The 12,689-nt window shown below is 37.9% G+C and overlaps 1 protein-coding gene across 1 annotated transcript; it reads right to left on the bottom strand.

Moving 5' to 3' along the window:
* Nucleotides 1-625: 625 nt before the first annotated feature.
* On the bottom strand, nucleotides 626-12,634 carry poglut3 (protein O-glucosyltransferase 3). Its single transcript, XM_051681280.1, has 8 exons — nucleotides 12,183-12,634; nucleotides 11,514-11,708; nucleotides 11,112-11,395; nucleotides 8,646-8,856; nucleotides 8,359-8,555; nucleotides 7,642-7,836; nucleotides 7,380-7,484; nucleotides 626-2,947 (listed from the first exon to the last, which is right to left on the bottom strand). Exons 1-8 carry the CDS (start codon nucleotides 12,418-12,420, stop codon nucleotides 2,804-2,806), a joined length of 1,569 nt encoding a protein of 522 aa, XP_051537240.1. The 5' UTR covers nucleotides 12,421-12,634; the 3' UTR covers nucleotides 626-2,803.
* Between the last annotated feature and the right edge of the window lie 55 nt (nucleotides 12,635-12,689).

Raw genomic sequence — 12,689 nt, 5'->3', positions numbered from 1 at the left:
CTTTCATCTCTGCTGAACATGATTGTATCATGCGCACCGATTGTGGGGCACAGATCGTGACGTTTAGTCGAAGTCGCTTTATATGGAGAAAAAGGAGGCACACAAGGCTTGAGCCAGTGAAAAGCTCTCCAAAAATCTCCATGCTCTGTTTCCCACCTTTTCACATCTCACCCATATGGTCCCTCAGGAGCCGTAGAGGAGCGTTAGTGGGAGGTAAGGGGAGAGGCTTCGGCTTTTAGAACAAAAGTATACCAATAGCAAAGTGTGTTGAGTTTAATGTGTTTCCAAATTTCCATGGTAAAAGCAGTGGTGTAGCCAGAAACAAGACTCTGGGTGTGACATGGGAAAACAAGGTGTGCAATAAACTGAAGCACAATAAAGTAACGAAAAACCATTGCATTAATGTCTATTTTAGCTCGATTTCGAAAATCGATTTGATTATTTTGGAACGATTCATAATTATTTTCCAAAATATGCTGAAGACACAAAATGTACATGAAGGGGTAATTTGCACTGTATAGGAATATTGATTAAAATACACAAGGTTTCATTCACTGGATCAAAAACTTAATTTTGGATAAGAAATTGATGTTTGATGCATTGTGGAACAGAAGAACAGCAGTCAGAAGATTCAAAAACTTTATTGAAGATTCTGTACATTTAGGGAACACAGGGATGCTTGGTTTATGAGTGACTGCAAATACAAACAAAAAATTATACTAATGTTACATTAATCATTGAACCAATATGAATAAAGGATAACAATGTCTGACGATGCAAACCATTGATTAGGTCGATGCATATTGGACTTGCTTGCATTTCAATGGGAACATTAGCCAACTGAACCAATAACTGAACTTTAAATGACATCTGTCCACTTTGAGTGGCATTTGCACACCCTGTGGCTATGCCACTGTTGCAAAGACACAGACAAGTGAATATCCAAAAAGAGGGAAAAATAAAAATATATGCCTTTCTTTAGCTGTCCAGAAGAAGAACATCACCAAATAATGGAACTGACCCATTGTCTTGATTCTCATAGCTCACACCTTGACTCACCAACCAACCAACCATGTACTGTATTTTGTGGAATGGTGCCAAGGGGCCGAAAAGTAGCCAGTTTATGATGCTTATATAGTCAAGATAACATGTTGGCCACCAAACTTGCTAAAGTAGACTGCCTAACAAATTTCTGATCAAATGGCTATGGCAATTTTTCAAACACCAATTTGGGCAGCTTTTGGATGCTGGTATCATTCCTCTTGAGAATGATGTGCCATTTGCATTTTAACCTTCCAAAACCCTTTTTTTTTTTTTTTTTTTGCTATCCTTGCTCTATTGAGGTATAATTTATGCCTTTCTTCCTGGATTTAATCAATTTTTACTGAAAGGTTTCAACCAGGTAAGCAAAAGGGATGTACTATCTCTAAGAATAACAGCTAGAACATACCTTCCCCAACTTTCTAATTGCATTTGATTACACTGATGTCCGTAGTTGCCTAGTTTGTAAATTGGTAAGTTAACAAACACCTGAGCATCAGGATACTCCCAGGATATCCTAAATTTACATTCATAAATCTGTTCTTGTGGTCAAAAAAAAAAATCCTTGTAGGATAACAGTGGAATCCTTTGTGATTGGCATATAGTTTTTTTCTTGTTTTAAGCATAAATCCCAACAAATTTTGTTAGATTTCTCAGAAAACAAGATCTAATATACTCATGCCATTCTGCTTCTCAATTCTTTCTTTTTTTTTTTTTTCTGGTTTAAAGATATTTTTACCAGAATATAAGACAAAAAAAAATACTCAGTGGCGAATTTATTCTACATAGATTTAGACATAGAAAATATTACTACAACAAATGCAAAAAAACACAACGCAAAACACATCAAGCAGCACACAAACTTGATTAAAGGGACAATTTATTAAAAAAAACAATAGCTTTAATGGTTTTCAGAAATCCTTAAGTTGGCAAATGAAAGATCACAGTCACTTGCAAACCTCTCAAGAACAGCTGTTTGGCACAAATGAACATGGGAAGCAAAGGAACATCTGCAAATTTAAGGCAACTTAAATGATTTTCACTCAGACACATTTTTTTAATGAGTTCTGTGACAACTATGTTTAATATTATTGGTACATAATATTATAGTGTAGACTGAGCAAGATAGCAACAATGGCAATGTGCAGATATTTTTTTTATTTGCAATGTATAATTTTTTCTTCTGATCAAAGATCTTTGTCCAACTCCTCTTCGCTTTATCATTTAGTTTTGTAGTGAGCTTGGTAATTGAAAGTACTGTAAACTTCAGTACTCAGATCACAATACTTGTCTGAGCATCAGAGTGGCTCACATATAGAATATATATCAACCATGCCATTCATGTAGATACAGTCCAGCAAGATCAAGGAGAAATTTTCAAAAAACACTGGTTCAATTCACTCAAAGTTCTGTAAAAAATAAGTAGGTGAAGTCTTCAGTATCTCATCTGCAAAATTAACCGTAGTATTAAAAATGGAAAATAAAATCTTATCAAAACTAATTAGTGAGATTAATGTCCTAATGCAAAGTTTAACGCTCATGCTAGGCACACTCATTAAGCCTATAAATCTTTTTCTTCAAAAGTATACACACATTTAAAGTATATAACCACAAACAAATGCTCCATGTCATTTTTGGAATGATTTTCGTAAACTAGTTTCCATTTCTTTCATGTGCATTTCTGTAACTCTTAACTAGTTTCAGTAAATCTTTGGTGGAAGAGGAGCTGTGAAGGGTTGTCATTGCTTTTTTGCTGACTCTGTCAAAGCTCATCCTTCTTCTGTTGATGTTGCTTGTCAACTGATCTTCTCTCACAGTTACACAGTGCAGTGTGATCAGATGGCTGAAGCACTATTTCCATATCAGGATGAACGACAGGTTGAGTTGTCTGACGATTTGCATAGGTCTGTAAAAGGACATGACACACATGCTGTTGGTACCTTGACTAATAATCAATTGTGAAGGCAATTAAAAATGTAGATTAAAATATTGATTGTTTTATTTCCATCAACTAAAGAGGAATTAACATTATCACCAGCCAGGCGGAAGGAGACTAAGCAAGCATTAGCGTCTCTCAGTGGGAGGTCGTTAATCACTTGACCGTCTTGACTCCCTGCTGAGTTAATGGTTCCAGCAATGGAAAAAAAGAATCCAATATCAACTAAAAAAATCGTTCTACCACTGGGGCGGGCTCTTGTGTTCTCATCAAGTGACCAATGAGCTTCTTCTTTTACTGAAGAACTGACAAGGCATCAAGCTGATCTGAACGCTTTCATCTGCGATTGCAGTCAGCTGCATATCACAAATGCTGATTGTAATCCATAGTGATTCTGTCACCAAGCATTTTTCCGCACTAAAATTACTAATGAAATTAGAAAGCAGATGCACAACAGTCTGTTTTTATTGAACGTAATTTCTTTTCTCACTGAAAGCTGCAAATGGACATACATGTTCTACAGCAAACCTTAAGGGGGTAATTACAAAATTACACTTTCACAAGGTATGAATTGCTTCCTAAATCCCACTTTTACAATTGTTTATGCGCTCAGGGTACTCCTGTTGTTATTTTGACAGGGAATCAGAGAGAGAGAGTTGCACTGAGTTGGTATCATTGTTGCCGTGTCCACTTATTATAAGCGACTTTGGGCTTGTTTTTTCATCAAGTTTCCACAGTACAGTCATGTTTTGGGGCTTGCTGAAGCTTGGGCTTCCAGAGCACAATAAACTGCGATCCACCACTAATAGCAGCTGCCAAACAGCCTCATCTACTGTTCTTGCCACACTCTACATCAGTGGTGTCAGACACATGGCCAGTGGATGAGTCATCTGACATGTGCAGTGGCGGAATTCCGCACTCGCGGTCTCGCAAACACGTGAGTATACGTGCTTTTCATCTGAAACTGGACAGGTGAGTGACAGGGCGGCCCAGTTAATTTCCTCGATCACGGCAATAATGACAAAAAGAGACATATACATGGAAAATATTAGAGTTAGAAGTTAATTTCTCCATTGTTTCAGAGTCGCTGCTTGGTTAATTAGATACGATACATTAATACAGATTTGACTTGACCGGAGTTCGGCAGAGAATCAGACCTGTAATTAAAATAATTTATTCAAGCCTTAGTTTGTGATCATTCAATTTCAGCACGTTTATGACAGTTAAAGTCAGGGTTCCCACCCTTTTTGACCTATGTATTTTCATGTCTTTTCCTCATTCAAAATAACGGACCCACTAGAACGATTCAGTGACAATGAGACATCATTATGGATTAGCAAGTTGTACTCAACAGAAGCAATTTCAAGCTCATGAAATATTTAGAATATTATTCATTATCGACTTATTATATTTCAATATTCCCTGATATTTTTAGGTTTTCCATGACAATGGGAATGATCAATGATTAAGACCACAAGACCCTTCATAATCCAGCCCCCCACAAAAAGAGAAAATAAATTGGGGGTCGCTTATTTTCACTTGTTTTGGTGTGGCATGTCGCTTGTTTTGGGCTTGTTTTTTCAGACCAGGTCGCTTGTTTCTCTTTTGAGAACTGGCAACACTGGTTGGTATGTCTGTCACCCCTCCACCATTCTTATTCAGCAAGCGTGTCATACCTCTGACTGAAGAGAGCGAGATCTCAGCAAAACAGTCAGCATGTGTCAAAGGGCCAAAATCGATCTGTTAGTGTGGTGCCAGCTTAATTGCCAAAGAATTGCAACAGACTCCATAAAAATACAGTCCTTTAATCTGTCCACAACATCTCACAAACAAACCCATGGACTATGCATAGTAATGGGAACATAGCTTAAAGCAGCCTATTTTAAGTCCAATAATGCTGACTAAAATTGACATTTATTGTTGAATGTGGAGAATTTGTACACAAGCAATGCTTAAAAATAATGAGGATGATTTAAAAAGCAACTTCTCAAAGTTCACCACGCTGATAGTAACTACACACAAATGCACCGTGCGCTGTCAGCACGCTTAAACACTACAAAAAATAGCATCTTTTAATTCATCACTTTAAAAGCACGACAGGTAAAAATATGAAACTTACTAGTTGGTTTTTAGATGACTAGTGAACAATCATCTTCCAATAGTAGGAAGTGTACCTTTATAAGATGTCTGACTGCATGTGTTACATCCGTCATCTTCAGTAACTCTGTCATTCAAATGACTCAAACAGCCGATTTAAGATCCCAGTGTCACGTAAATTGAAAGTTCACGTTCAGTTTGCAACACCTGACCAAGTACCATGCGGACACCGTCTGTAACCATAGTACCAACAGTTCTAACCACCCAGGCACAAGCAAAAGAGATAGGCTTACACCTAAAAACTCTTATATTATATATTTATATCATATTTTTGCCACGTGCAAAAAAAAAAAGTCACGTTAAGCGTACATTCTTAATCCTTGTGGTTAAACTAACCGTGACATTTTTTATCGTGGTTAATACTGAAACCATATAAAATCGCGGCATCCCTACCCACTCCCATGACGCACTGTGAATGACGCAACTGAGACGGTCCCCCTTCAACCTCAAACTACTTATACTGTATATTTGTACACGTCGGAATATTTTGCAATAAAGTAAAATATATCGTTTCTATACTTTTAATCAATATTTTCCCATAGTTTTTTTTATTTAATTACATCATTCTCAATGCTTCATGGGATTGTAGCTCATGCCTGAATTTTCATTTTTGGGTTTCCTATCCCTTTAAAAGCACAAGATTGTTTAATGACTAAAGGTTACCCAGAACTAAGGATGTAACACATCTGTGACTGAGTATTTCAATTGAAGGCTATCAATTGGGAGCTCTTTACCCAGCAGAGCCACTAACATTGGAACACCCTGTCAACTAACTGTTGCTCAGTAGTGTTGAATCAGCTGAGGAGAGGAAAGGTGGGTGCGCTGACAAGTTTTGGGTCAGGATTTTAACTATTTAGGTGCATTCCAATCTACAGGTACACCCTAGACAGTGTTCACTGCTCCCTACTCACTGAGCATGGGGTATCTGTTGAAGTTCACTTCACTTGACAAAATTTGTTCATTTGGAACGCCCTGCAATGTCATCAAACACAGACAGCTGATTATGAGGTTCAAGTAAGATGACACAATATACTAGTCTAAATGCATTTAAAAAAAAAAAAAAAAAAAAAAAAAAACTCTTCCTGCCAGCGTAGACGCATCGGTCACATAAGCGCAATGGCGTGAGAACCTTTACAAAAAATATAAACTAGCCGCAAACTTGCCACAAATTATTTTCACATGCAAATGAGCTTGTGATTCGCCACAAATCCGATTCGCCAGAAGTTTGCAGCTCTTCACCGCTAGTGGTAAACCTACAGCAAACCTTTGGCGACAACGGACAATTTGCAGCAAGTTTGCCGCAAAGCTCATTTTTAACACCTGTCTACAACCAGAAGATGGCAGATGAGGATCAAGTTGTCTCCCGATTTTATATCAGTAAACTTTTGTACTAATTTTTCTCATCAGCCTACATTTTACAAAATTTTTACATTAAAAATATTCTAGGAAATAAAACTACATTTAAATACTTTTACATTGCATGAAATTAGCCAGTTTAACAAGAACCACTGTTTTTTTTTAATAAATAAAACTAGTGTATTGTTGGGACATTTTATTCGGAGACAAAAGGTAGTGGACAATCGCACACGAGTACAAACATCTCTTTAAACAAGAACAAATGCTGAGGCACTTTCACTAGACAATGTTGCTTTTAACATTATTTGCAGTAGTTGCTCATTCATCCTATGGGATTGAAGCATTGTAAATTGGGATGTGTACACAGGCCAATATCTATTTTTAAAATAGACCTATAAATAGAAAACATCAAGATCTTTTGTCATTCATGGTATCATTAAAAAATGCTAAGAACATTTATACTGCACTGTTTAAGAGATTAAACTTCACTTCCTGTTTTGTTTTGTTTTTTTTTTTAATCTATTGTCTGGCATTGAAAATTAGTCTGGAATCAATATTGATTGGAACTCTTGGTAATGACTCCACCAATTTCGAAACCAGAAATTGGAATCGATTCCAAAATTTCTTTAATAGAACAGGCATACTGAAAACATGGTAGTAACAGAAAGAAAAAAAAAAAAAAAAAAAAAAAAAAAAAAAAAAAAGACTGTTAGTTCCAAGAAAAGGTCTAGCATCATTTGTTTGCACTAGGTTTGATATTTTGTTATTTAATGCAATTCATATATTTAAGTGTAGCTTAAGTGTTCAAATACTTTATGGAGCCACTGTATGTTGTTAACCTCAATCAATCATTCAGCCGTAATTGTTTAATTGTAAGTGAAATTCTTACCTGAAATACTGAGTAGTAGTAGCAGTAGAGTCTGTGAGGCTGAAGTAGATCTCTCACCAGTGACTGTCCTCTCTTAGCGATGCTCTCTACCTCTGCATCATTGCTCTGTGTACATTAAACCATGAAGGTGGAGTTATATAGGTGTATATGCTGAAAGCACCAATAAATGGGAGATTTTGTTATTGTTGCCCTGTCAAATTTTTATTTATGTTTTTAGTTAGTTTATGAACTTCAAAATTGAGGCTGGTGTAAGGCTTTGTACCTTTGCCCATTTAATCTTCTCAATAAGGTCAGAAAGGTTCCTCTTCACAGGTATGTAGTGTACACCTGGTTTCAGATGTGTGTAAAAGTGTTCATAGTATGGTGAATCCTGTTTTAGGACCAAGCTGTTGCCCAGCATCAAGTAAGGAAACCTGTAAGCAGCTACTGTTCCATCCACGTTCACCTGGTATTTGTACTAAAGAGATTGTGAGAAGTAAAATTTACTGCATCACCATACTTAATGCATTGTTTTTAAGTAGAGTTGTCAAAACGAAATCTCAATAGAAACAAAAGGCTGACTGGATTAGCAAACTATGAATAAAAACACTTTGAGCAAAATGAGCTGGACAGAAAAACTACCAGTTAAGCACCTTTACAAGCCAAGTAGATCCAATTGGGGAGTATCAATCAAACTGAAACTAGACTTACTATAGAATATACATTTAAAATAAAAACTAATATTTAACTATACATTTACAGGGATAGTACACCAAAAATGAATATTCTGAATCAATTACACAACTATATGACTTTGAGAGGTTGGGCAGAATATTAGCCTCAGTCATCATTCTCTTTCAGTGCATCATTTTTCTATACTATAAAAATGAATGTTGAATGAAGTTGGACAAAAGGTGAAAGAATATTTATATTAGGGTGAACTATCCGTTAAAGCTTTTTTCAAATAATAATAATTAGGGCCCTTACCTGCCCTCCTTACCTTAAAGAAGTCAAAGAAACCAACCAGCGGAGATTTACCAAGATCCTTCTCCCGTTCACGAAAGAAAAAGAACGCCGTTATTCCTGCATCAAGCAATTCAGGATTTTCTTGAGACATGGTTACCAGCTGCAAGCGCTCTTCTCGACTGTCTCTGCCTCTGAAGAATGCCTTGCCCAGTTTATTCGACCACACAGGACCTGGAAAACAAATAAGGGAGTGAGACATAAGAGTTCCGGTAAACTAACATTTTACACTATATAATCTTGACATGAACTTCAAAGCAGCACCTGTGTTCCCCTGGACTGAGAGCAGGTCATTTGTTACACCTCTCATTGCCTCTAAGGTTGAGTGTGTGATGTCATAGGTGGGAAGAATGATGTCCCGCGTTTCTGTGGACCCACACCATGAGATAACTGGTACTGGTTTGTCATTCACTTTCCTATTCTCCATTGGCCAGTCACCAACATTAATATAAAATTCCACATCAGGTAATTTTACCTGGTGGAGACAGGACAGAAATAACAAAAGATACATTAAATAAATGAGCAATATGTCCAATCAATCATTAAATATCCTGAAGTAATAGGAACTATATACTTTTTCCACTGTCAGTAAATATACATAAACTGGCATATTACACTGTGACGATGCACATTAGGATTAGTATGAAACATACTACAATATGCCTACTTTACATAGAAAGGACCCATGTTTGCACTGTACAGTGCATCCGGAAATTATTCACAGCGCTTCACTTTTTCTACATTGTTTAGTTACAGCCTTATTCCAAAATGGATTAAATTCATTATTTTCCTCAATTCTACAAACAATACCCCATAATGACAACGTGAAAGAAGTTTGAAATCTTTGCAAGTTTATTTTTAACCCCCCCCCTCAAGCTCCATCAGGTTGGATGGGGAGCGTCGGTGCACAGCCATTTTCAGATCTCTCCAGAGATGTTCAATCGGTTTCAAGTCTGGGCTCTGGCTGGGCCACTCAAGGACATTCACAGAGTTGTCCCGGAGCCACTCCTTTGTTATCTTGGCTGTGTGTTTAGGGTCGTTGTCCTGTTGGAAGATGAACCTTCACCCCAGTCTGAGGTCCAGAGTGCTCTGGAGCAGGTTTTCATCAAGGATGTCTCTGTACATTGCTGCATTCATCTTTCCCTCGATCCTGACTAGTTTCCCAGTTCCTGCCGCTGAAAAACATCCCCACAGCATGATGCTGCCACCACCATGCTTCACTGTAGGGATGGTATTGGCCAGGTGATGAGCGGTGCCTGGTTTCCTCCAGACATGACGCTTGCCATTTAGGCCAAAGTTCAATCAATGTTTCTCATGGTCTGGGAGTCCTTCAGGTGCCTTTTGGCAAACTCCAGATGGGCTGTCATGTGCCTTTTACTGAGGAGTGGCTTCCGTCTGGCCACTCTACCATACAGGCCTGATTGGTGGAGTGCTGCAGAGATGGTTGTTCTTCTGGAAGATTCTCCTCTCTCCACAGAGAAATGCTGGAGCTCTGTCAGAGTGACCATCGGGTTCTTGGTCACCTCCCTGACTAAGGCCCTTCTCCCCTGATCGCTCAGTTTGGCCAGGCGGCCAGCTCTAGGAAGAGTCTTGGTGGTTCTAAACTTCTTCCATTTACGGATGATGGAGGCCACTGTGCTCATTGGGACCTTCAAAGCTGCAGAAATATTTCTGTACCCTTCCCCAGATCTGTGCCTTGATACAATCCTATCTCGGAGGTCTACAGACAACTCCTTAGATTTCATGGCTTGGTTTGTGCTCTGACATGCACTGTTAACTGTGGGACCTTATATAGACAGGTGTGTGCCTTTCCAAATCATGTCCAATCAACTGAATTTACCACAGGTGGACTCCAATCAAGTTGTATAAACATCTCAAGGATGATCAGTGGAAACAGGATGCACCTGAGCTCAATTTTGAGTGTCATGGCAAAGACTGTGAATACTTATGTACATGTGATTTTTTTCATTTTTTTATTTTTAATAAATTTGCAAAGATTTCAAACAAACTTCTTTCACGTTGACATTATGGGGTATTGTTTGTAGAATTTTGAGGAAAGTAATCCATTTTGGAATAAGGCTGTAACATAAAATGTGGAAAAAGTGAAGCGCTGTGAATACTTTCCGGATGCACTGTAAATAGTTACAATGACTATTTAAATAGGACACCGTGCTATTTCAGCATATTAAGCTCCTGGTTAACCCGGATTAGCGATGGTTTGTGAATAAAGACCATGGGAAAAAGTGGCGCAACTGCTTAGTGAGTACACCCCAGAAAATCTTTCATGATTTGTTCTGCAAGAGCCATTCTAACACAATCTAAAGCCATTAGTAAAAGACCTCCCAGTTTCTAAAGCATCTAACAGTGAAATAAGACTACAAGCAAAAACTAGTTAGATAAAATTTGTCAAGACAGAGAGCAACTTAACACAGATCAAAGGCCTTTTGTGGGTTTGTTTGCATTTGAATTTTTGACAGTTGGAGTTTGAATTCACAAACATTCCGTTAGCACATTAGAACATTCCGTCAATGTATGTCTATGGAATTTTTTTCTATTTTTTGATCGTCTGTTGTGTAAAAACCGGAAGTCCAGTCAGTTAGAAAAGATATAGCACACTATTCCAGAACATTCTGAAGGTCTGCACCATGTTTGGTGGATGTAGCTTACAAGCTCTAGAAGGTGTAGACTCTAGAAGGTTGTCAAGCCAACATAATATTGTCTGTGTCTTACTTTTCGAGCAAGGGAGAGCAGCATCTCATCGGAGAACATCTTGAAATCTGTGTACTTGCCCAGAGAGCGCCGATGCACCTGGTTATTTAAGATGGTATAGTGAATGAGTCCACCTCGCTTTGCAAAGCGTTGTGGAACCTCCTGCAAAAGCTGCTGCAGGTCTATAGAAGGGAATGAGCTGAAATCAATCTGAATCTGGGGATCTTCCTCTGAACACTGCATAACACTCTGCCAGGCTTTCACATCTGACTCTGGGCAATCACAGTATTCATGATAAATAGGACCTGATAGAAAAAAAAGGAACAATTAACTGATTTTCATTTTGTTTAACATGCATTCCATGGAACACATTACATCCTACAGGAACTGTGCTGCAGTCACATACACAAAACTTCCCTGCACCTTTGAGAGTATACGGTGACTTTGCCACGGGCTTGTCTTGATACAACACTTCAACCTTCAAACCCTTTGCAGAGCTTCCATAGAGACGGTATCGCACAAGCAGGGAGCCATCGCCCCGGTCCAAGGGTGGTGGGACATGGATACGTAGATACTCTTTTTCCAAAGAGGTTATCTTCACTTTGAATAAGTCTTTGCCTTGAATCAATAATACAGAATCAATACAGGGTGAACAAGAAGAGAAAGCGACATGCCCTAACAAAGATGGGATCATTTAAAACAATCACTGCTTTCTGTCAATTTACATGAAGGGAAAATAATGATTAACCATTTAGGAAAGCATTGATTATTGTATTTTATCTTTGAAATCTTCTAGAATATCTTTCTAGAATATGACTGATGTACTTCCGCAACATGTATCTGAAATTAACTCTCATCTTTCATTCATAACATATTTTCAACATTATTAGATTACGTAATGCTAAACTGATCACGCACAACCAAATAATCAGACATGTAATGAACCTTTAATTCATATATTTTGCCTGTAGTACTGTACATGAACTACTACACTGTCGAGAATTATATAATGCTGTATTTGTAGAGTGAATTTTGTAATGTTGTATTAATGAAACCACTTCATATGACATATGTTTCCCTTTAGATTCTCACCTGGAGAGACAGTGATGTTTCCTCCATGTGAATCTACAGTCTGAATGTAAAAGTATCTGACAGGCAGCACAACATCAGGATTCAGTCCAGGACCCCACACAAGACATTTATTCGGATTTATCTCAGCATCCTGACAAACCCCTGGATGTAAAACTGCAATAATGATCACAGCGAACACAACGTGTGGTAAATGTCGAAAAGCGTGTATAATGTTTGTCTGAGAGATCATTTCAACCATACTGTTTTTGTCCCTCGTTCTCAACAAAAGCTGGATAGAAAACCTACTAAATGACAAGAAAACATTAATGTAGAACTGCTAAAAATCTATGGACACCGTTGATACAGAGGTTTTGCATTTTCTCGTTTTATAGACCAGGGATTACTGAATTTTATGTCAAAAATAACATGTAAAGAAAGAGGAAACTGGGTGGATTTTGAGCGTGGCGCTCGTGCTGCGGTGCGCTTCAAAAATAAATCCGGACGAGTTTCAAAAACCGTTCCGGATAT

Source organism: Myxocyprinus asiaticus, chromosome 40 (assembly GCF_019703515.2).
Source record: "Myxocyprinus asiaticus isolate MX2 ecotype Aquarium Trade chromosome 40, UBuf_Myxa_2, whole genome shotgun sequence".
In the NCBI taxonomy this organism is placed as follows: Eukaryota; Metazoa; Chordata; class Actinopteri; order Cypriniformes; family Catostomidae; genus Myxocyprinus; species Myxocyprinus asiaticus.
This window is presented reverse-complemented; position numbering and strand designations above follow the sequence as displayed.

Excerpts from the sequence above, each read along its gene's own strand:
- poglut3 (XM_051681280.1), bottom strand. The coding sequence starts at position 12,420 with ATGGTTGAAATGATCTCTCAGACAAACATTATACACGCTTTTCGACAT. Across the intron at positions 7,837-8,358 it reads GTTTCTTTGACTTCTTTAAG|TACAAATACCAGGTGAACGT; the intron begins GTAAGGAGGGCA and ends CAATCTCTTTAG. Across the intron at positions 2,948-7,379 it reads ACTACTACTCAGTATTTCAG|ACCTATGCAAATCGTCAGAC; the intron begins GTAAGAATTTCA and ends GTCCTTTTACAG.